This window comes from Hydra viridissima, unplaced genomic scaffold (genome assembly GCF_058129835.1).
Source record: "Hydra viridissima isolate aposymbiotic clone 2 unplaced genomic scaffold, HvirCarnegie_v1 scaffold_14, whole genome shotgun sequence".
Lineage (NCBI taxonomy): Eukaryota > Metazoa > Cnidaria > Hydrozoa > Anthoathecata > Hydridae > Hydra > Hydra viridissima.
The window spans coordinates 5,309,367-5,332,771 of record NW_028324313.1 but is presented as its reverse complement, the minus strand read 5'-3'; the positions used below and the strand labels follow the sequence as shown (position 1 = coordinate 5,332,771).

Below are 23,405 nucleotides of genomic sequence, written 5' to 3'. Positions count from 1 at the left end.
CTAAACCAATGCATACCGTTTGCAATCCGTCGTCGGTGAAACGAATTATTTTTGCCGCTCGATGGTATTTTTTACTCAAAGCCATTCGTTTCACTTTTTCATCCTCTATTTCTTTTTGGATCTCACTTATTTTTTGAAGTCGATATAAATGCCCTCCATCTGATGGTGCCGTTGGAAGAACTGGATAAATTTTTTCAGTGTTTTTGATTATCTCCATCTTTTTAACAAAGACACATTTTTTTTAATTCGAATCGATGTAGTTTATTTTACAAAGCTTTTCACCTTTTTTAACGGTGACTTCCTGGTTGTTATAATTGTGTATGGTCATAACTATGTCATCCACAGATTCGGAAAAAATAGCATCGTTTTTGAAATAATTCAATTGGTTGCTTATTTTATCCATCAAAGTGACGACAGCAATTCCTTTGTCTAATTGTAAACCTATGGACAACGATATCTGCTTGTGAGATACAGGAGGAAATTTAATGTCTTGTTGAGCAAAAATCTCGTGCTGTCTGTTGGTGTTGAAATAGGTGGGATAATCCAACTTTTTCTTTGTTACAATAATGTTTTTTGTATTTTTTCGTTCCAACTCTTTGATTCTATCCTCTAAATGACTCAGATGGAAATTAACATTGTGAATCTCTACTGAGGCGCTGTTTTTAAACAACTTGTGTGGGGCATGCATTTTTAATATGAAAATAAAATGTTTTAAGTCGTTTTATTTTCAGTTTTTTGTGCTTTTTACATTTCCTCGTCAGAATCCATTTCTCCCAAATCCAAGTTTTCACACATCATGATGCTATGAGGTAAAGATGCATTTTTTACGATGATGGCTTCGGACAGTTTAACTTGAATAGACACAATCGAAGGACCGATATACACCCCATCAATTCTAAGTCCTCCAATAGCATAACATCTTTGGTTGATAAAATCATGTCCAGAAGATAAGACCAAATTTTTATTATTACGTTCTCCTTTGACTCCATTTTTTATATCAAGAGCTGTTTTCTTTCTATGAAATGTAGAAGTAATGAATATTTCGTCTTCATTTTTAGATCCTTCAGATTCATGAAAATTCTTCGAATTTTTAGTTATATACATTTTAGCATAAAACACTGGCGCTGCATCAGCATTGTCAGCTTTATATTTTAAAATACTCAATTCGTTAGAGTTAATTTGCTTTCTTCTTCCTCCTTTTTTAAGTTTGGATGACAATTTATCTACTTCGCCTCTAATAAACAAAGTAATCTTTTCCATTGTGCTAATAAACTTTGCTTCTTCTTCAGTTTTACCCTTTTTAGCATCAAAGCAAACAAAGGACATGGAATATCCAGTCAATTTTTGTGTTACCGGATCTTTATTCTCACACACACCATACGAAAATAATGTAGGTGATCGTAATACAAGAGGACCATCTCCAGTTGGATAAGAATATTTTACTGACACTTTTTGATAGACTACTGGTTTTGTTGCTGCGTAAATTTCTCCAACTGATAATTTGCTCTCATCAAAATTTTCAATTGTAATAAAATTCATTTCTTTTCTATATACAAGATTTTTATTTAACTCAAAAATTTTTTTTCTTGCCATACAAAACGACGCGTCTATTTTTGCAAACTTAACAATTCATTATTATCTACCCATGAGTTGAACGAGTCTGGATATCCCAACCATTTGACTAAAGATCTGTTCTTTTGCTTTCGAATGACTTTTTCAATTCTAAATATGTCTTGATTGGTCTTTTGCATTTCTTGTTCATAAAATGTACCTTTAATTTCTTCACCGTTAGCATCAGCGATTTTATACGTGGGTGGATTCGTATGCTGAACATTTAACACGGTAAAAACCTCTTCAGTCCATCTCGGTGTATACCCCTTTTCAAAATGAGACTTCTTTTTTACGATCCTCACTTGATCACCCATTAAGAATTTTGGTCCTGCTCTTTCTGTTTGCGTCTTTCCATTCAGGTTCATCCAAACCCTATATTTATTCTTTTTATCGCTAGCTTCCACTGGAGTCATTTTGATAGAAGAGTGTTTGGTGTGGTTGTAATTTTTCACCATTTCATCTAATACGTCAATGTATTTATGAGTGTTGTTGGCTGAAAAATATTTAAACATTCTCTCTTTCATCGTTCTGTTCCATCGTTCAACAACAGAACTTTTTTCCTCGTTTTCAGTGGAATACAATTGCACTCCCAACGTTTTCACATGCTTGTTATAAAACTCTTTACCTTTGTCTACCCACATCTTTGTACACCTTCTCTCCTCAAATATTTTTCTTAGAGCGTTAGCTACATCAACTCCAGTTTTACTCTTTAACGGAACGATCCATCCATACTTTGAAAACACGTCGATCACCATGAGCAAATATTTTACCCCGTTGTTGAATTTTGAAAACGATTGCATGTCAACCAAATCTGCAGCCCATATTTCATCCATGTCGTTCACAAACACTTTTCTTCTTTTAAAATGAAGAATGACTGGTTTATGAAGCTCGTTTGCAAGTTGATCCGTCCATTTCAGGTTCTCCGGTGGTTTTTTTTTGCAGATACACCTAATCCGAATTTAGCTTTGGCTTTGATGATGGGTGTGATCAGTTTTCTTTCGTTTATTTCTTTTTGAGTAGGGTTTGGAATGGAGTTCATTTCTTCAAGCATCATTTGATCTGCTAAATTTCTGCTTTGAACGTCGTTTAAATATTTATAAGCTAAATCATGATGGTATGCTGCATTGTCCACTCGATCTACCGGTTTGCTCCACTCTTGATACATATCGGTGGATGTGAGTCTTTTGTCCAAGTTTGTGCCAGGTCCTGCAAAATTCATTCCTGGAATGTGCATTTCTCCTGGAAATTTGCCCATGGAAGCTTTATTTTTTTTGAAAAATTGTTAATCGATTCCACCAAGTCTCCTCCTTTTGCCGCATGCGAAGAAACAAACTTACATTTGGTCGTTCCGCAAACGTTGCAAGCCCCTTTAACCATATGTCGGTTGTTTTTTGTGATTTCGTTTCTCAAATGATTCGTTTCTGTTTTCCTTTTGCATTTAACACAGTACATTTTTTTATTTAAAAAAATATTTTTAAACTAAAAATGGAAGTGTCTGATTTGTCATGGAATATTGGAAAAATCAAAAGAAACAACAACAAGCTTTTACCGAGAAGCATTCGAGGAATCATCGTTGGAAAATCCGGATGTGGAAAAACAACGTTGCTTCTCAATTTATTGCTCAGACCTGGATGGTTGGATTATAACCATTTGCAAGTTTTTGGAAAATCTCTTTTCCAACCTGAGTACAAAATACTAAAAAGTTCGTTCGAAAAAAAATTACCAAAAAAAATAATTCTCGACTTGTTCAAGGTACAAACCGAAATTGAAAAATTGAAACTAGATCCTGAATGTGTTATCAACGATCTTTCAAAAAATTTTTCCGAAACCGAGGGCATGGAGTGTGAATTTTTTGAAACGGCTGACGATGTGCCTAATCCTGAAGATCTTGATTCATCCAAAAACAATTTAATGATCTTTGACGATTTGCAACTAACCAAACAAAACAAGTGTGAAAAATATTACATCCAAGGAAGACACTCTAACGTCGACTGCTTTTACCTCGCTCAAAATTATTTCATGCTCCCAAGACAAACGATTAGAGAAAACACCAATTTTATCTGTCTCTTTCCTCAAGATGGTCGTAATATTAACCACATTTATCAAGACCACGTTTCGAGTGATATGGAAAAAAAAGAGTTTGAAAAGTTTTGCAGGCATTGTTGGTCTGAACCTCACGGATTTGCGGTGATTGATTTGTCTTCAAAAAAGGACAATGGAAAATATCGAAGCGGATTTGACACTTTTTATTTTCCAAAAGAAGCCATTTAAATATGTCTGAATCCGAAGGATTTAATATTTCACAAGTGAAATTCCATTGATCCGCAAACGGATTTAAAAAATGTTACATAATAAAAAAATGTCAGGTATAATCATCGACGTGGATGGAAATTCCAACGTAATCATAACAGAATTTTTAGACAAAATCGTTTTTGAAAAAGGAAAAACTTATGAAATGGCTTTTCTAGGGCTTGAGACGTACAACAGCTTTCCAAACATCATCAGCAAAAACAATTCTTTCCGGTATAGCATGAACAACGGAATCCATTGGGAAAACGTCGTCATTCCAGACGGGAGCTACGACATCAAAGACATCAACAATTATTTACAAAAGACCGTCTCAAACACAATAAAAAATTATGCGTCTCAAAGCGCTAGCTACGTCACAGCAAATAAAATCAGCTACTCTCCCGATAACATAAAAATCGGATCCAATTTAAACACTTTAAAATCAACCATCACACTTGGAATGAATTATTTGATGGATTTGAACGTGGAAAACAGCATCGCATCAGTTTTAGGATTTACAAAAAGACAATTGGATCCTAATTCCGAATATGAGTCTGACGATATTGTTAGAATTTCAAGCATCAACACGATCAGAATCCTCAACAACGTCATCGGGTCGGCTTACGTCAACGGCTCCCAACTCAATTGCATCTACTCTTTTTATCCAGCTGTTGGTCCTGGTTTTAAAATCATCGAAAGACCAACTCATTTGACTTACCTCCCTGTCAAAGTCCCAGAAATTTCCACAATGATCACTCGCGTTGTCGATCAACATGGAAATTTGGTTGATTTTCGTGGAGAGGAGATTACGATCCGTTATCACATTCGAGAAGTGAAATAAATATTTTTTCCCACATTTAAAAATGAGCAAATATGTTAGTGTTAAATTAAATGTGTCTCAGGGACAGATTGAAAAAATAAAAAAATCAATGATAGCAGGTAAACCTGTGAGCATTCGTATTTCAAAAGATGATTTTAACGGAAACGACGTTTTACTTGTAACACAAAATCAACATCGAAAACTTTTGGACGCTCTCCATCGAGGAGTTGGAGTCACCATTAAAATGAGCAAAACCCAATTGGAACATAACGCAAATGTGAAAGGAGGATTTATTGGAGCTCTTCTACCTTTATTGGGTATGTTGGGTAGTACACTTGCAACAAGAGTAGTTCCAGCTCTTGCTACCGGATTGTTAGCAGGTGTAGGATCTTCTGCAGGTTCTGCTATGGTTGATAAAATTGCAGGAAGAGGTATCGTTTATTTGAAAAAGAATGGAAATGGAATGAAAATGGGAACGCACAGAGGAAACGGATTATTTTTAACACCCTGGCCTAAAGGAGGATCATTCAAAGACGGAGTTTACGTTAAAAGCGGAAGAGGATATGAATCTATCGGCGCTGGTTTGCTTCTCGGACCAAACTCTCCATTCTCAAGCATCCCTTTTTTAAATTTAATTTTGTAAAATATACAGTGAAAAAAACTTTTTTAAAATGACTTAAATAAATTTTTTCTTGTTATAAAAATGAGTATTACAGAACAAGAAGAATTTGAGGAATTCCTTTACAGCGAACTACAGGAAATAAACACTTTTGACCCAGAATTACACAGAATGGCCATACAATTCCACGATGATAATCACAAAAAAAGAATTGATGAAAATTATATTAATAAAATTAAAAAATTAAATACCTTACCCATTCATACCAATACTAAACTCTTACTACGACATGGATTTGAAGAACAACGACAAAAACAACATGCACAAAGAATTAGAGAAACGCGAAGAGAAAAATATAAACATCTTTTTCCATACTTGAACTACTACAAAGAATAAATTAAGTCATTCACATCCTTTTTTTCATAATGACATCTCATTATGAAAATGCACAAAAATGGAAAGACGCAAAAAAATCCTGCGCAAAAATGTCAATGAGCTTGCGCAAAAATGCCAATGAGTCTGCGCAAAAATGTCAATGAGCCAGAACCCGCTTTTTATAGTAGTGATACTTGTATCGAAAGTATCGTTTATGTTGGTATCGTTTGGTCTCTGTGAGGTATCGACCTTACGGTATCGATATCGATACTAGTATCAAAAGTTATCAGTTATGTTAGTATTGTTTGGTACCGATAGTATCATTTGGTATTGCAACTCGGGTCATCATGAGAACTTCCATGTTATTTTTATAAACGATTTGTAATTTGAAATAGTAATTCGTATAATTAATAAGATATATATATATGGCTCATTTATTATATAGAAAAAGTTCTCTAAGCTGGTTGTATGACATCATGTTTATCATTTTATTTCCCATCCGGTATCTTTGTTTTAATTTAAATAATTGTGTGGTACCACTTCTGTATTTTAATTTCTCATCTGTTATCCTTATTACAATTTTTTCTACTGTGATTAAAAGGGAAGAAAAGATTTTTTCAACATTTATTTCTAAATTATTTTTTTACAAATTATTAAATTATGTTAAACAGTGTGTAAGGGCGGACAAAAAGTGTTGTGTTCTGAGTATGTTTAAGCCATACGCTTCTTCTTTTACATTTTTGTGTGTAACGTAACACAAAACCGTGTTCGTGTGCTTGTTAGTGTAAGAATAATATTGGTCTTAGGATAGAAAAGCTTTTTTACTATTGTTGTTTAGCCTCCTTTTATTATCTCTGCCATCACTATATGTACATTAACATTTTATTGATAATAACAATACAATATTTGGAGCCCACGGAGAGAGATATCGACAGATAATTTGTTTTAAACTCAAAATTCAACAAGTCGTTTGATGCAGAGATTTAAAAGGATTAGTTAAGCGATTTCTTTATTTGGAGTTGGATTAATTTACTAATAACTGTATTACTATACTAAAGTCGCTGGATTAACAAGGTGTATTTAAGTAATAAGTTTGTGTTCTTAGCAATTTCTTTATGTTAAAAGAATTAAAAATTTTATAAGAAATCCAACCTTTGCCATTAGCGTCATTTTTGGAAGATAGTTTGATATATTATATCTAATATTATTATATCTAATATTTGGGCGCTACTCCACTTTCTCCCCCTCTCCCCCCCCCCCCCCCCTAATTTTATGATTGATTCTGATAGAGAATTTTATGCTGATTAAGAATCGTATAAAAACATGGGTCTCAAAATCAACGGAAAGTGCTCTAATCTGAAATTGAAAGTACAAAAATATACCACAAATCGCACGAGCCGTTAAATACAGGAAAGTCTCCCTATTTTGATTGGATGGCAAAAAATTGGTCTACAAGGTCCGAAAAACATTAGTCTCGTTTGCCGGACTTATTGACTTCTATATGATATATCGGCGCTACTGCAGTTTCTCCCCCCCCCTTTTTTTATGATTGATTATGATAGAGAATTTTATGCTGATTCAGAAAAATATAAAAACATGGACCTGAAAATCAACGGAAAGTACTCTAATTCGAAGTCAAAGTTGTAAAAAATCACACTAAAATCCCTAATATTCGCCATTTTTCAAGATTGTTAACGAAAATTAATTACCGTTGCTTTGCGCAATAAATGGACCTGGTTTTTATCAGCATTTTAAAATGTTACAATGAAATTGAATCAATTGAAAATTTCAAAGAAAGATCGAATTTAGAACGTGAGAATGTAGACAAATCGGTAAATAATGATCGTATCATAAAATGGTTAAGACGGCGTAAGGGTTGTATTTTTAAAACTTTAAATTTGAAAACCCTTTAAGAATTAAATTTTGAAAATTTTTCTATTAGGAAAAAATTAAGCAACAAAATTTGTTAATTTAAAAAAAATTTATTTAAAACTGTAAACTTCTTCTTTGAAAGTTGTTTTTTTTATTTACATTTTTATATAACCCCTGTTTTAATATATATATATATATAATACGCAAATACCGACATAAAATTAACACTTTCAAAGAGTGATAAAGTACTAAGCAACATGGCTCTTCGAAGACCGATAATGAACGAATTTGATTCTCTTTCTCTAACAGAAATTGGAGCAAGATTTAAGTATAACTTAGAAGGTACTATTCGCTGGTGCAGAACTCATGGTTTACTGGCCGAAAGCATGAACTGTAGTGTATGTGGCGTTCCGTGCACACAGCAAGTAAAAAACAGCACGATCGATTTAGTAATTTGGAGATGTCCCGTTAAGCGCTGTAAAAGAACTATTAGTATTAGAAAAGGCAGTTTCTTCGAGAAATCGCATTTGCATTTATGGCAGGTTTTAGGCTTGACATACGTTTGGAGTAGAGGCGCAGGTAAAAGTCGAGGGTTCTCATTAAACGATATCAGGCAAGAACTCAGCATTGAATCTGATCACACCATTGTTGATTGGAATCAATATTGCAGAGACACTTGCGTTGAATATTTCATCAATAACCCTGACCCAATAGGCGGGCCTGGGTGCATTGTTGAAATTGATGAATCCGTTTTTTGTAAAAGAAAGAACCACGTTGGTCGCATAATTCCGCAGCAGTGGATATTTGGAGGTTACGAACCTGCAACCAAGAAAGGTTTCTTAATTCCAGTGCAAAATCGCGATGCTGCAACATTGCTTCCAATTATTCAACAGTGGATCCTTCCTGGCACTACTATCTGGAGCGATATGTGGGCAGCTTATAATGGTTTGCAGGGGCCTTTATATCAACACGGCACAGTTAACCACTCCTACAACTTCGTAGATCCGCAGACCGGAGTGACCACAAATCACGTGGAAGCTATGTGGTCTAGAGCTAAAGCGAAATTTAAATCTATGATGGGTTCAAGTAATCGCGAGATGATTGGAGACTACCTATCAGAATTTATGTGGGCACAAAGGTTTAACGAACATCGTTTTTTTCATTTTTGGGACCAAGTTGCAACAACATATCCTGTGTGATCAGCATGATTCTTATTGTGTGCATAGAGAACATTACTTGCATTTACAATTTATGCTCTAGTAAACCAAAAAAACGGCTATTTTCATAGCCACAAATTTGTTTAAAACATTTTTTCAAAGAACTTAGGTTAGGGAGGGTGAAGTTGGACAGTTTTTAATATTTACCACTCGTATTACCTGCTGGCAGTTTCTAAGTTAGTTAAAAAAAACAGTTAAAATCAATTTCTAAGTCAGGCATTTAGCCTACAAATTCATCGTTGTTAATACGTACTATATATAACATAAATCATAATTAAATTTTGATTGCAATAACCGCTGGTTTAAATACTGCAGGTTTAACTTGCGCAAATTGCGCAAGATAAACGTACTTTAACGACTTTTCAACGTAAAAACCATGTTGTCCACGTCCGGTTAAAACATTATTCACTTTTTACTCTCAAAATGGCGAATATTAGGGATTTTAGTGTGATTTTTTACAACTTTGACTTCGAATTAGAGTACTTTCCGTTGATTTTCAGGTCCATGTTTTTATATTTTTCTGAATCAGCATAAAATTCTCTATCATAATCAATCATAAAAAAAGGGGGGGGAGAAACTGCAGTAGCGCCTGATATATCTAGAATACGTATATGAAATATTATAAATATATTTTTAGAGATAAGGACCGCGTGAGACACATATTTAGTCCAATCAAATTAGGAGCCATTCCTGTAAAATATTTACATTTTCTTTGATTTGAACATAGTTATTGTAGTGTTGGTTTAGATATGGTATATCATTTTTAAAGCGAGTATGACATTAAATGTTTAGATTTAATTTAAATGTGAACATTTAAATTTTAAATGAAGTTGTATTATTCTTTATTCAACATTTTATGTGTAAATAAAACTTTTCAGCCTAATTATTGGATTATAAATTATAATCTAATAATCTAATATTTTATAATTTACAACAATAGTTATTAATAATTCAATAACAGTTATTGTATTGTCAATAATATTTTGTTGATAATAAAATAATATTTATTAATAAACTTATTGTGTAACTTTATTAATAAATCTTAAAAGTATAGATATATATATCATTTTACTTTTAAATATGGTTAGCAAATTATTTAAAATCGTAAAATATAGGTTAAAATATAGGTTGAATAAATTATGTTGCTACATTACTAATAAATATATTAAATATCACTTATTATAAGTGATATTTAATATAATTTTAGTAATGTATAAATATAAACATATATAAGCATAATATAAACAAGTGTAAATAGTAATATAATATAAACAAGTATTAATATAAACTAACATAATATAAACAAGTGTAAATGGTAAAATGTGTTATTTTTCAGTTGGGTGCATGACTTTTTGCCGCCACTGTATACATAAAAATATATATATATATATATATATATATATATATATATATATATATATATATATATATAGGTTATATTAGTTATATATAAACGGTAGGTTTATATTAGTTATATAAACGGTATTATTAATAATAGTGTTAAAGGTATAAATATGTAAGGGTAATTTTATAATATTTGTTATGCACAATATTAGTATATAAAGTGCACCTATGCACCGTTAATGATTTGGTCTCGTTTGCAAAAACATCCAAAAAAACTTTTCAAATAATTATTTTATGATGTTCTCTGTGCCCTTATCATAGCATTATTTTTGATTTGTTACTGAATAAAATTAATGAACAATTTGTGTTACAAATAATCAACACAATTAAATGATGTTTAACGAATTAATTTTTTTATAATTTAGCATAATATAGATGCAACTTATCGACTGAGTCGTCTGTATTGAGAATCCTGCATGCGATCTTATTCAGCTAATGAAATTAATAATGTTAATGCTTATTAACTTTACATATATATATATATATATATATATATATATGAATATATATATATATATATATATATATATATATATATATATATATATATATATATATATATATATGAATATATATATATATATATATATAACACCTCCATCCTCGGTTCAGTCTAATATTACATTTTGTCATTCATTTATAATACATTTAAATTTTAAAGCGCATAATAATTAATATTGGTATGTGTCAAGAAAAAGAAATTATAATTATCAGTTTCTATAAAAAGATTTTTATAGAAATTTATATTCTTAAAAATAATTACATATAGATTCCTATGTTTTAAAAAGAATATATTTGAAGGACAGAAAAGCAAAATTTTACTTATTTTAAGAAAACCTGGTTTCAAAAATAAATGAAAAAAAAAGATTGTATTTTAGCCTTTCTTTATTTTTACCTTAAGGTGGAAACTCCTCAGTTTCAAACTCCCTTTTTTGAGTAGTTATCAAGACTTTATAAATTTAACTTCATATAAAGTAAATAAACAAATTAGCTAAAAAAAACAATTTCACAAATATTTCCACATGTCTGCATTGGGTAGTTTCCTCTGCAAAATGAGCTGCATTTTTTGACACCATATCTGTGCGTTTTTGGATCATGACAGTATGTAATGCTAACCTCTTTATTTAAGTGATACAATTTTCTGATCAATAATTTAACTTTAAATAAAAAATCATCTGGAACTGACCAACCTAATGAATCTCCATAGTAAAAACTACACTCAATATTATTATAAACTGCAAATGCCCAATGGGAACCAGGATTAAAATCTGTGCCAGAGAATGTTTTCTCATTGTTTCCTCCAACATTTATAATAAATATCAATTTGCTAGGGACAGAAGTTAATCTTGACACATAATGCTCAATATTTCCTATAAAGTTAAAGTAAATTACCTTTGAATGGCTTTGAATAGAATTTAAAATAAAAGATATGTGCATCATATGATCTGAAGAGAGCCATCTATTACAGCATAACTCAGCTAAAGTATTAGGGTTCATCCCATATTCTGAAATTTCTGTACTAGCTGGCTTTCTAAAAAGCACTTCCTTGAATTTTTCAATTAAATTTTGAGGAGGAAATATACCAATTGATTTTGGTACCAACTTTGAAGAATTAAACCATGTCAGCTCTTGATCAACTGCTAATTTGGTCTCTTGAACCCTATGAAGCGCTATTAGATGCTAAACACTTTCATAGAGGAATTTCCCTAAATTACATTCTATGTAATGGAATCCACTTGCAATATTATTGCGGAGAGATAATTCAGTTGACCATCTCATTATCTGATGTTTAGGTGGCAAAATCATAAGAGTAAACACATCTGCAACTTTATCAAAAGAAAACTGGCTGGTTTTGATGGAATAATCTTGAACAGTTTTTATAAATTGTTTATGTGACTCGTATGCATCTTGTCGATTATAACTATTGATCGTACGCTGATTAAGCTTCATTTTGTTTAGAGATAAGCTACCAGATACCTTAAACATAAAATTTATTATTTAGAAATAATAAAAAAAAAGTTTAAAATAGTTATATTATTAAAAGAAGTAGCTAACTCACCGGCGCACTATGCGTCGCGCTGATAGAAAAAAAGGAAATAGCCTTATAACTAGAGAACTATTTAACATTTTGAAGTAATTTTTTAAACAAAGCATCAATTATGAGATATTGTTTGTTTATACATATATTTATAAAAAAAGTCCGGTCTTTTTTAAAACCGGTTTCATTCCGGTTTTTTAGTTGGTTTATCCGGACTAATTCGATTTTTGATTAAAAAGATATAAAACCGATAGTTTTTGATATTTTAAACTCTAAATCTGATATATCAATTTATCTTTTTTAGGGGTTACAGGCATTTTTAGTCTCCAACTTATATTTTCATGTTAAATAAAAAAGGAAATAGCAGAAATATTTTATTATAAATAAAAGTGAAATAAATACTCCAGAAGTTCCATTCCCCTCAAATGCAGAATCAAGGTTCTGATGCTAAAATAGGTTTTTAACAATATGTGGCTATGAGAATAGCCTTTTTTTAAAAGTTGCTTATCAATTACAGCTGCATGGTTTAATGATGCTTCCTTGATTTTTTTTCTTAATATGAACCATTACTCTTTGACTTCCTAAAATTATTTAACTACAAACACTAAAATTTTAAAAAGTTTTGTTATTGTAAAAAATAGTATAGTTTAAGATATAAACTATTTATTATAGAATTTATCTATCAAATTCTAATTTTAACAATTTTACATTCAAGAAAAAACTGTATTCACTGTAATAAATGTATATAATTGAAATATAATTAAAATTTTCATTCTAAACATGTCTCAGCAATCTTTATGTGGAGCAAATTTAATATCTACAACAAGCCTTCAAGAATTGCACTATGCATCACTAAGTAGAAAAAGGACTTTAGACACATCTTTGAGGAAAACAAAAACATGGCAAAATTGAGTCAATTTGAGGCCAATTGATGCAACTTTTCCTCAAACATAAAAGTTTGGGATTCTTATGCTTCAACTTTTCTAACAATTAGTTTTTTGTTTTTTTTTCAAGCATAAAAAAACATGCTGTGTTGATTATGTGAAAAGATCTCAAAAATATCAGATTGGCTACCACCAGCACCTAAAATGTATCATTAATAAAATTAAACGATAACATTAAATATTTAAATTTAAGATATACATAGCTTTCTCCAATATTTACCTTAAGAACTGTTATCAGCTTAATCTTCTTGCAGTATAGCCTTAATACCTCTTGCATTTTGTTTTTCTTACAGTATAGGTACATATCAGATGTCATAAATAAATAATTAGCTGTATCCCTAGTATTTTCAGCAAAAGAAGTTAAACGTGCATGACGTACTCATGCAGTTTTGTTGGCTTTGTTCCTGGCTTCAATGGCACTCTCAGACAAAGAACCTATTGGATACTTAAAATATTTAATAAAAGAAACACCATGAACTACCATTCTATGCAAAGACTGTGACATTGGAATGGTTTTTAAAAACTGATCATTAGAAATGAGACCAAACAGACATTCAGATTTCTGCTTGAAAATTTTCACATCCGGTCTTGCTGTTGTACTATTCATATCAATGAGCAGGTCCCTAAATAGTTTCATCGTAGTGGTATTCTTCCAGTCACAGATGGATTATTAAAGAATTTTCGTGCAACATTGCCAGTGTTGGATGTACAACTTCCCTTCCTGACAAAAGATACCCTTATTTTTAATTGTATTTTGAATAAGTGCTGGAGTTTTTTTTTTGTTTTCAATAAATTCTTGGCCATTTTTTGCTGCTATTTTTCTTCCTTGTTTCACTGCTGGAAGTTTGCAAGCAGTATTAAAAAAAAACTAACTCCATGCTGAATATCCACAATTGAAAATTTCAATATATTCCAAGTTTCAATATATTTTTGTCTGCATTTTTATCTTTATTCCAAATGGTTTCCAAATTAAACTCCTTAGGACTTGTTTGACATACATGACAGCACTGAGATGCAATATTTTTTAAAGCATTTTTGATACCACAGCATTAAGTGTTTTACCATCATTCATTGTGGTATAAATAGTTGACAAACTTGAATTTATAACAAAAGTATTGTCATGAAGTATAAGTTTACTTTTAATATTCTCTAAAGACAAAATTTCATTTTGTAAATGTTCAAACTTCTCTTGAATAAAACTAGCAGTCTCTTTGGAAAAACAAAACATAAGATGACGGGTTGCATCTGGACTATTTGGATTACAATTTTTCCATAGTATCTTTTTTCCACTTCTAATCTCCAACAGTACAAACACTTTACTATACACAGTGTAATCATCCACACCTTTCTTCATATTTACTGCATTCTGAAACTCAGATTGGTCACTCTGACCATCACCACCCACTTTGCAAATAACATGTTATCACGTTCCTCCTGTGCTAAAACTTTAATAGAATTATCTTCATACTCCAAAAGATACTCAAACTCTCTAGAAACTGAATGTTTGATCATATTGAAGAGACTATATTTTACTTCAGTTTCTGAACATTTCACCTGCTCTGGAAATGTATGTGTTAAAAGTTGACGATGAGTGAATCAAGCCATTTTGATAATTTATAAAAACCATCGCAAGGTAAAATTGAATCAAATAAAAACTTACCGTATGTTATTGAACTTCGGAATTTTCATTTACTTCACAGAATTTAGTCGGTTTTTAATAAAACTCACAGTAGTAAAAATGATTTTAAAGCATGAGGTCACAGAGGTCGCCTCAATTTTTTTGCATGGCAGTAAAGTCGATTTGCAGTAGCTATATTTTATTTAAAAAAAACGAGGCGACCTCTGTGACCACATGCTTAAATTAATCAATGTTTAAGAAATCAAAAAATCAGCAAAAAAATGCTATTCAAAAACCTTTTTTTTCTATTTCTTGTTTTACATTCAATTAAATACATTATTATTTTAATTTCGCATAAAAATAATATAGAAATTCTACACTTATCATATATTTTGAAAGGATTTTAACAAAAAAGCGAGTTTTTTAAAACCTTAAAAAAACCCTTAAGATGTCAAAAGTTTAAAAAAACTAAAAATGATTTTTTTTTTTATAGAGAATTAAAAATTGAATGCAAAAAGAAAAAACTTAAAAAGTTTAAATATGAAAAATCACTAAAAAATATGTACAAAATCCTATTTCCGCTTAGCGATGCATAGTGCGGCGCTACTCGACTTTCTCCCCCCCCCCCCCCCCTAATTTTATGATTGATTCTGATAGAGAATTTCATGCTGATTCATAAAAATATAAAAACATAGACCTGAAAATCAACGGAAAGTGCTCTAATTCGAAGTCAAAGTTGTAAAAAATCCCACTAAAAACCCTAATATTCGCCATTTTGAAAATAATAAGTTAATGATCTTTTAGCTGACAAAAGCAATACATTAATAGCATGGTTTTTACGTTAAAAAAGTCGTTAAAGTATCGATGGCTCCGCGCAAAATCGGACTATCTGCAATCTCCGCCAAAAACAAAATTGGCATATCTGCAATCTCCGCGTAAAACAAAATTGGACTATCTGCATTTTCCGCCAGCTTTATTTTTGAACTATCTGCATTCTCCGGGCGTTCAAAGTTTTTATTGCATGAAATTATGCGCCTTGTCAAAATGTGATTTCACTACAAATGGCAGATCTGATGATAAAAGTTGTTAATAAGAAGACAGTAATTGCATTATTTTCCATCTATTCCTGAGATATAAGTCTGTTTAAGTTTAAACACAAAGTTTCACTTGCCACATTTGATTTTGTTTAGAAGTAATTATTTTAAATAGTTATATGACATATGGTATGTTAATGCAAATGAAAAATTTACAATATTTTTAGAACATCATTTTAGCAGCTAAAATAAGAACAGTCTGCATCTACTTTAATCTCAAGTCTGAACTTAGTAAGCGTATACACATCATGAATTGATCAAAGTGTAGCTGATCGCAAAACCAATTTTATGTATTCAAATTTAATTTGAAATTAAAATGCTGCTGGATTAAGAAAACGTTTTACAGTTTTACGAGGCTTATTCGAAACATTGTTTGGTGTTTTTCAAGTTTGTCTATTTTCAACAGAAAAAAAAAAAGTAGTGTTACTGTGTTATCTATACTATATAGGTATACTATATAGCATATAGCAGTCAGTCATGTTTTGGTTAAATGTGAAAATAACAAGTTGGTTTGTTTAGCTTACAAAATTAATTAATTCAAGTGTATAATTGCTATCGTCAAATAAAATATGTTAGATCTTAAAAATATGTTAGGACTACAAAATTATAGATGTTTTTAGATAAGTTGTGTTTGTATGTTAAATTATAATTTCTAAAGTTAAAAGTTACCTAAATGTGACTATAATTTAAATTCAAGTAATTAATATTGTCTATTACAAATGTGATAATTTATTATATTGGGTATACTGTAAAAGTAATAAAAGCCTGATATTCAGATCAATGTGCAAGTTAAGGATATGTTTATTTAAAACAGCAGTTTTTTGTTATTTTGTAATTATTCTTTTATAGAAAAAATACAGCTATTTTTGATTGTATCATAGTTATTACTATCATAGTAAAAAAATTACAACCCTTTTTTATATATCATTACATCCCAAAGTCTTGGATATAAAAAAATTATCAAATATAATTGGACCAAAATTGTTTGATCATCACTGCAGTTGAGGTGACATCTGATTAAACCAATGTTTAATGGTTTAGAGCTCAAATCCAACTGAACCTTAGGTTCAGTTTGATTTTGATCCTAATTATTGATAAACCAAGTTTAAGAAAAGTTGGAAACCATAATGTTTAATACTCATGCATGAGTTTTTAACTAGTTTGTGTTCAGTTAAGTGGCATCTCCAAAAAAGAATAGTTTTAAGTAGACAACAAAGAAAACTCCACATAGTTTGATTGCTTAATGAACAAAAATAGGTTAATAACAAAAATTTTGTTAGTTACGATCTAGGTTACAATATATATATATATATATATATATATATATATATATATATATATATATATATATATATATATATATATATTTATAAATGCGTGTGTGTATATATATGTGTATATATAAATATATGTATATATATATATATATATATACATATGTTTATATATATACATACATATATTTATATATACACAAAATTATTGTGATATGTGTATATATATATATATATATATATATATATATATATATATATATATATATATATATATATATATATATATATATATATATAAATTAGCAAAAATACTTATCTAATTTTTTCTTTGACAGCTTGTTTTACCATCAGTAGGTTCATCAGGAAGTCTGATGAACCTAGTGATGGTGAAAGATAAGTTTATAAATATATAAGGTTAATATATAACATGTTAACTAATGATTAATTTGTTAACCTTCCTGATTACTTATTGATGGTGAAACAAGTTGTGGAAGAAAAAATTAGATAAGTGTTTTTACTAATTTATTACTGCTCTGCTCTTTAAGACCATTGAGCACTCTATTTATAGAATACACTAACATAGTTATATATATATATATATATATATATATATATATATATATATATATATATATATATATATACACAGGGTGTCTGCCAATATTATAAGTTGGGTTTCCCTAGCTTTTCCCTGATATTTACCTATTTCTCGTTTAGAAAAATGCTCTTCAACTGCAAAAATATAAACAATAATACAACCCACATTAAATATATCAAGAGAAGTTCATAAAACTATCTGCCAAATAAACTTTTAGATTACGTGAACTATATACAACTTATTTAATTATATAAGTTTGATAAAGACTCATCTTTCCTGATTTTTCTAAAATTTAACCTAATTTCTCTGATAATCCCCTGATTATTTTGAAGATATCCGAATTCCCTGGCATTTCCCTGATTTCGCAGACATCCTGTATATATTTATATGCAGATCTTGTGTATAAAGACCACTTAGCAACATTGCAACATAACATAACAAGAATTTAATTTAATCTAAACTTATTAGTCACAACAACAAGGCTAAATAAAATTGACAAAGTATGTATGATGAATTTAGCAATTAGTATGTAACATAACAATGTTTTGTTACATATGCTATATTATTATTAACAATAACATAAGTTATTTTTAACATATTTATCTTAACTAAAACTACTTGATTACTCACAAACTTAATCAAGTTATGATCAAGGTTTTGTGTTTAAATAATCGCTATTAATAAATGTTTAAATAATCGCTATTATTTAAAAAATTGTAGAATTTTATAAAAAACTTCAAATATTTAAAGAAACACCACCAAAAATTTATGCACCCGAAAAACGCAGATAGTCCAAAAATGTATCTGGCAAAAATGCAGATAGTCCAATTTTGTTTTACGCGGAGATTGCAGATATGCCAATTTTGTTTTTGGCGGAGATTGCAGATATGCCAAATTTGTTTTCCGCGGAGATTGCAGATAGTCCGATTTTGCGCGGAGCCATCGGTATGTTTATCTTGCACAATTTTTTGTGGCAATGAAAGTAGCCGTTTTTTGATTATTAGAGAATAAACTATTTTGTAAGTAATGTACTTTTGTAATAAATTTTAAAAAAGAATTCAACAGTTTTTTTTCCCAAAAGAAGAACTTTTGAAACTCAGTTCATAGTTGTTCTATCACATGTAAAATTTAGAAAATGTAACCTTCAAACCGTTTTTTTTAATAAAAAAAACCAGCGTACAATACAATAATAATTATTCATCAATTTTTCTACATTCTCAAAATCTACGTTCAAACTTTATTTGAAATTTTCTATTAATTTCATTTCCCTATAACACTTTCGTTACCATACTTCAAAATAATAATGCTAAGGCTTATGGAAACCAGGTCTGTTTATTGCGCAATGTAACGGTAATTGATTTTCGTTAAAAATGAAAGCGTTTTGAAAAAAAATGGCGAATATTAGGGTTTTTAGTGGGATTTTTTACAACTTTGACTTCGAATTAGAGCACTTTCCGTTGATTTTCAGGTCTATGTTTTTATATTTTTATGAATCAGCTTGAAATTCTCTATCAGAATCAATCATAAAAGTAGGGGGAGGGGGGCGCGGAGAATGTCCAGTAGCGCTAAAAAGTTTATTACCCCCGTCCTTAAATCTGCGAAACGTAATTATATTTCGCCATTATTCATTTTTTTAAATAACCCAAGTTTTCTCGTCTGACTTCCCAAAGTTCACGGGAAAAAAAAGTCAGACGAATTATCGTCTATCCCGCTTCAAGCTTTTTTCTTAAAAGTGGTCTTAAGTAAGGGTCTGCGTATCGTTATTATTTTGAACCGATAACGATATGAAACGATAACGATATCAAACGATATGAGTTTGTCAATGAAACGATAATATCGGTTTAGTTATCGTTTGAACCGATAACTAAACGATATTTTATCGGTTGAAACGATAATATCGGCTTTTTTTATCGGTTTATCGGAATACATAAAAATAACGAGAATACCGATATTTATCGGTATAATAACGATATTTTTTACAATATTAAAATTTTTTTTTTTTAAAAATGCCACATTTTAGTTCAAATATATTATAAATCTTTAAGTCAAGTCAAGATGTCGTTTTGCCTATCTTTACCGGTTTTACAAGTTAATCCTTCCCAATTGCATATGTTATCTAGATGTCTAACTTCACAAAAATTCCGTAAGAAAAAGTGAAGCAAGTTTTTAAGGTTTTTAATGCCAGTATCCATTTTATATAAACTGGCAATACTTCAGTTTTATTTTGCTTTGATTTATCATTGGGTCATTTCAGTCTGGCAAAACAAACCTGGTTGGCAAAAAATTTGCTTCACTGCGGAAGCACAAGTTAGACATCTAGTTAATAGATATCATTGATCCTTCCAGACCAATTAATTAGGATAAAAACTTTGTTGATCAACTAAAGTCAAAAATGTCGGGAATATCGTCTTCAATATGCAATTAACGTGTTAATGTATTTAAGGTAATAAAGTGTGTCGGTGTTAACGCATGTAATGTCTTAATGTATTTAATGTGTCGAAATAACGCGGTTGAAAGACTGTATAAAAACGGATTGTAGTTTGTAAACTGTATGATTCGCAGTCAGATGGGAAAAATAATATCAAATTCAAAAAGAAAACAGTGACTCTTTAGTGTCTCAGGGAAGTCACAAAAAACATTGAAATTTAATCAATTTTGAAGGTAAGATATGATAAATTTTGTTTTATTTTATTTGTTACAATATAGCAGTATGTATGAAATGTCTATTTTTACTTTGTTATTAAACTTTTTAAGTGAAATATGGTTAAACTTAGATAACAAAAATTATCATCGCTACAGGTTGTTCAAAGTAGTAAAAGAAAAGATAAATTTTTGAAATATTATTTTAATAACTTGATATTGTTGTAAAATTTGAAATAACAGTTATTTAAAATGTCCGATAGAAATTTTATTGTTAAAAGCTTTCTCATTTTTTGGGAAAAGGCTAGTTTTCGAGAGGGAGTCAAAGTGACTAGTTGGACAGCATTATTGTCCACATAAAATTGTTTTTTTTGTGAAGTAAAAGATTCTTTTTCTTATTTAGTTTAGAAGTTTGAACTTATAAGTCAGTTGCCAGCATCATGCCGCGTCCAAGAACGGAAATCTGGAACTTCTTTGAAGAAGAGGTGACTCAAAATGAGGCTGGTGAAAGAGTCGTCCAAGCAAAGTGCAAGCTCTGTCCGGCAGTTGTCAAGGTTGCAGATCATAACACTTCTGGGATGAGGTCCCATCTTTTTAGAAAGCATCCATTTGAATTTGCCCAGATTGAACTAGACAAGTCAGAGAAGAAGAGAAAGGCTGATGTTGCTTTTAATGAGTTTGAACAGGTATTATATGACAGTTGTGAAAAAAAAGTTTTAAATTGAGTATTTCTATATTTATAATGTTCAAAGTTGAAATACTACAATGTATTGCAGGCTTTAGCCGCTTTACAGTGTGTACATTGTAATGTAAAAATTTTACAACTTTTTTTTAATTTTACAGATATACGACGAGGATGAGTCCTATGAAAAGGATCATGGAGACAAAGTTCCTCTGGTCATGGACAGAAGAGTAAAGTCAAGAAAACTGGGCAGTCCATCAAAGGGCAATCAGAACAAAAAGATTGATGCTTGGTTAAAATACAAACCACAAGATAGAGATCAACTCCGAGGTGATTTGGAAATGGCAAAGTTCTTAGCCAGATGCAACTTACCATTTAGTCTTGTTGGGCATAAAGGCTTCCAGGATCTGATTGCTTATTTCAACCCAAAGATGCTCATCAAATCTGCCACAACATACTCACGTTATAAGTAAGATATATAGTTTGTTGTACTTTTGGTTAAATAAATAATTTTGGGATGGTTTCATTGGGTTTAAGAGGGAAACAAATTTAAAGAATTTGTATGAGTTTTAAATCAAACTTAAAATTCCAAACCCCTTAATCTTAATTGCAATGAAAATAACGCCGTAAGTCCCATGACGCCATTATTACATTATTGTTATTTTTTAGTAAGTTAGTACCTCCCTTTTTAATTTTAAAATTGTTAGTTTCTAGACCTGTCCGCGCAAATTTATTTTGTTGGTTTTTTTAAATAACTATAAATTAGTATAAACAACAGTTTTTTTATTTGTTTTTTCTTCTTTTAGGTTGCCATTAGTTTACAAAAACGTGAAAGCAGCAGTGGATCAAGTTCTGGAGAAAGATTTGCCAAAAAGTTCTGGATTCGCCATTTCTTCTGACATGTAGCAAAGTCGGAATAATGACGCCTATCAAGCCATCACCCTCCACTTCATCAATGAAGACTTCAACCACCGGATGTTTGTAATTGCTGTGTCACCTTTTTCTGGACGCCATACTGCAGAAGCTATTGCAAACAGACTGGATCAGTAAATAACTTTTTATAGAAGTTTTTTTAACTTAGTATAGTAGTACTTATACTAATACTTTAACTTACTATTACTAAGTAAGCTAATTAATTAGTACTTGTTGATTTGTTGTTGTACAAATTTTTATACAATTTAACATATTAGCGATATTACCCGTTACATGTAATATTTTTTATATCTTTAATTATAATTTTATAATATAATATTATAACTAAAGGTATTAAATTGTTATATGTAAATTTTAATTTACATAATATTTATACTTATTAATTTTTTTTTTATTTTTAGAAATGTCTCAGAGATTCCCGGAAATGTCGGACACAGCTATTGTTTGTGTTCATGACTCAGCTTCCAACCTGAGGGCAGCCATCCCTAAATGCAAGTTTGTTGACGAGTCTCTGCTCTGTGCTGATCACCTTTTGAACTTAGTTGTGGAAGGTGCAATTAAAGAAGCCAAGTCAGTTGAAGGTTTGGATCTGGAGTCAGCCATTAAAAAAGCCACAGAACTGTCATCTCTATGCCACAAGTCCTCTTTGTCAGAACAGCGAATCAAGAAGGAGATTCGAAACATGTTGGATGACAACGACACAGTTGACAAGAAGGAATTAAAGTATGTGAAAATTATCTCGCCTGTCAAAACCCGCTGGAACTCCACATTAATGATTATTGACAGTATTGTAAGGATGAGAAGACCTTTGAGCTCAATCAGGGATAATCCAGGTTCTGATCCTAACAAATTTGCACCCGCTATTCCCAGTGAGGATGAGTTTGACCTCTTTGACGAAATTTTGCCAATTTTAAGGAAAATCTCGGGCATTTCGGAAAGCTTCTCTGCTGACAAGAAAGTCTCCATTCACATAGTTATCTCTCATCTGTATGGATTGAAATACCGACTTCTGCAAGCTATTCGTGGTGGCCTGTCTCCTACTGCTGAGATGTTTTACCGAAAACTAGTTAAAGCCATTGATTTCCGGTTTCCAGATTCTGGAGCAACCAACTTGCACTATTCAGTCGCCAACTTACTGAATCCTCTGTACAAGGGCCAGGCTTTGAAAAAGATTGGTGGATTTGATGATCTCTTGATGATGCTCTTATTACAAAATCTCAGAACCATCAAGAATGGATCCAGGCATCACAAGAGATGGAAGCCAGGCAGCTAGAAGAGGCAGGATCTCAAGGTTCCCAACCCAATGACGACCCTATCTTTGATTTGGCTAGTGACGTCCTAGTTAGAGTTACCTCCGCCCCAACTGATCAGTCT

The 23,405-nt window shown here is 30.8% G+C and overlaps 2 protein-coding genes and 1 pseudogene across 3 annotated transcripts; 2 read left to right on the top strand and 1 right to left on the bottom strand.

Annotated features, from left to right (window-relative positions):
• The first annotated feature begins 7,791 nt into the window (after positions 1-7,791).
• On the top strand, positions 7,792-8,785 carry LOC149879011 (uncharacterized). The gene has a single exon (XM_090071257.1). The coding sequence runs from the start codon at positions 7,844-7,846 to the stop codon at positions 8,783-8,785; it is 942 nt and encodes a 313-aa protein (XP_089927383.1). The 5' UTR covers positions 7,792-7,843.
• Positions 8,786-11,124: 2,339 nt separating this feature from the next.
• On the bottom strand, positions 11,125-15,404 carry LOC149879010 (uncharacterized; annotated as a pseudogene). The gene is made up of 3 exons (XR_016447020.1): positions 14,850-15,404; positions 12,267-13,328; positions 11,125-12,184 (listed from the first exon to the last, which is right to left on the bottom strand). The product of XR_016447020.1 is annotated as an uncharacterized LOC149879010 (transcript).
• Positions 15,405-20,814: 5,410 nt separating this feature from the next.
• On the top strand, positions 20,815-22,004 carry LOC145185867 (uncharacterized). Its single transcript, XM_090071256.1, has 3 exons — positions 20,815-21,102; positions 21,260-21,567; positions 21,905-22,004. Exons 1-3 carry the CDS (start codon positions 20,857-20,859, stop codon positions 22,002-22,004), a joined length of 654 nt encoding a protein of 217 aa, XP_089927382.1. The 5' UTR covers positions 20,815-20,856.
• The last annotated feature ends 1,401 nt before the right edge of the window (positions 22,005-23,405 follow it).

Excerpts from the sequence above, each read along its gene's own strand:
- LOC149879011 (XM_090071257.1), top strand. The coding sequence starts at position 7,844 with ATGGCTCTTCGAAGACCGATAATGAACGAATTTGATTCTCTTTCTCTA.
- LOC145185867 (XM_090071256.1), top strand. The coding sequence starts at position 20,857 with ATGCCGCGTCCAAGAACGGAAATCTGGAACTTCTTTGAAGAAGAGGTG. Across the intron at positions 21,103-21,259 it reads CTTTTAATGAGTTTGAACAG|ATATACGACGAGGATGAGTC; the intron begins GTATTATATGAC and ends TTAATTTTACAG. Across the intron at positions 21,568-21,904 it reads ACAACATACTCACGTTATAA|GTTGCCATTAGTTTACAAAA; the intron begins GTAAGATATATA and ends TTCTTCTTTTAG.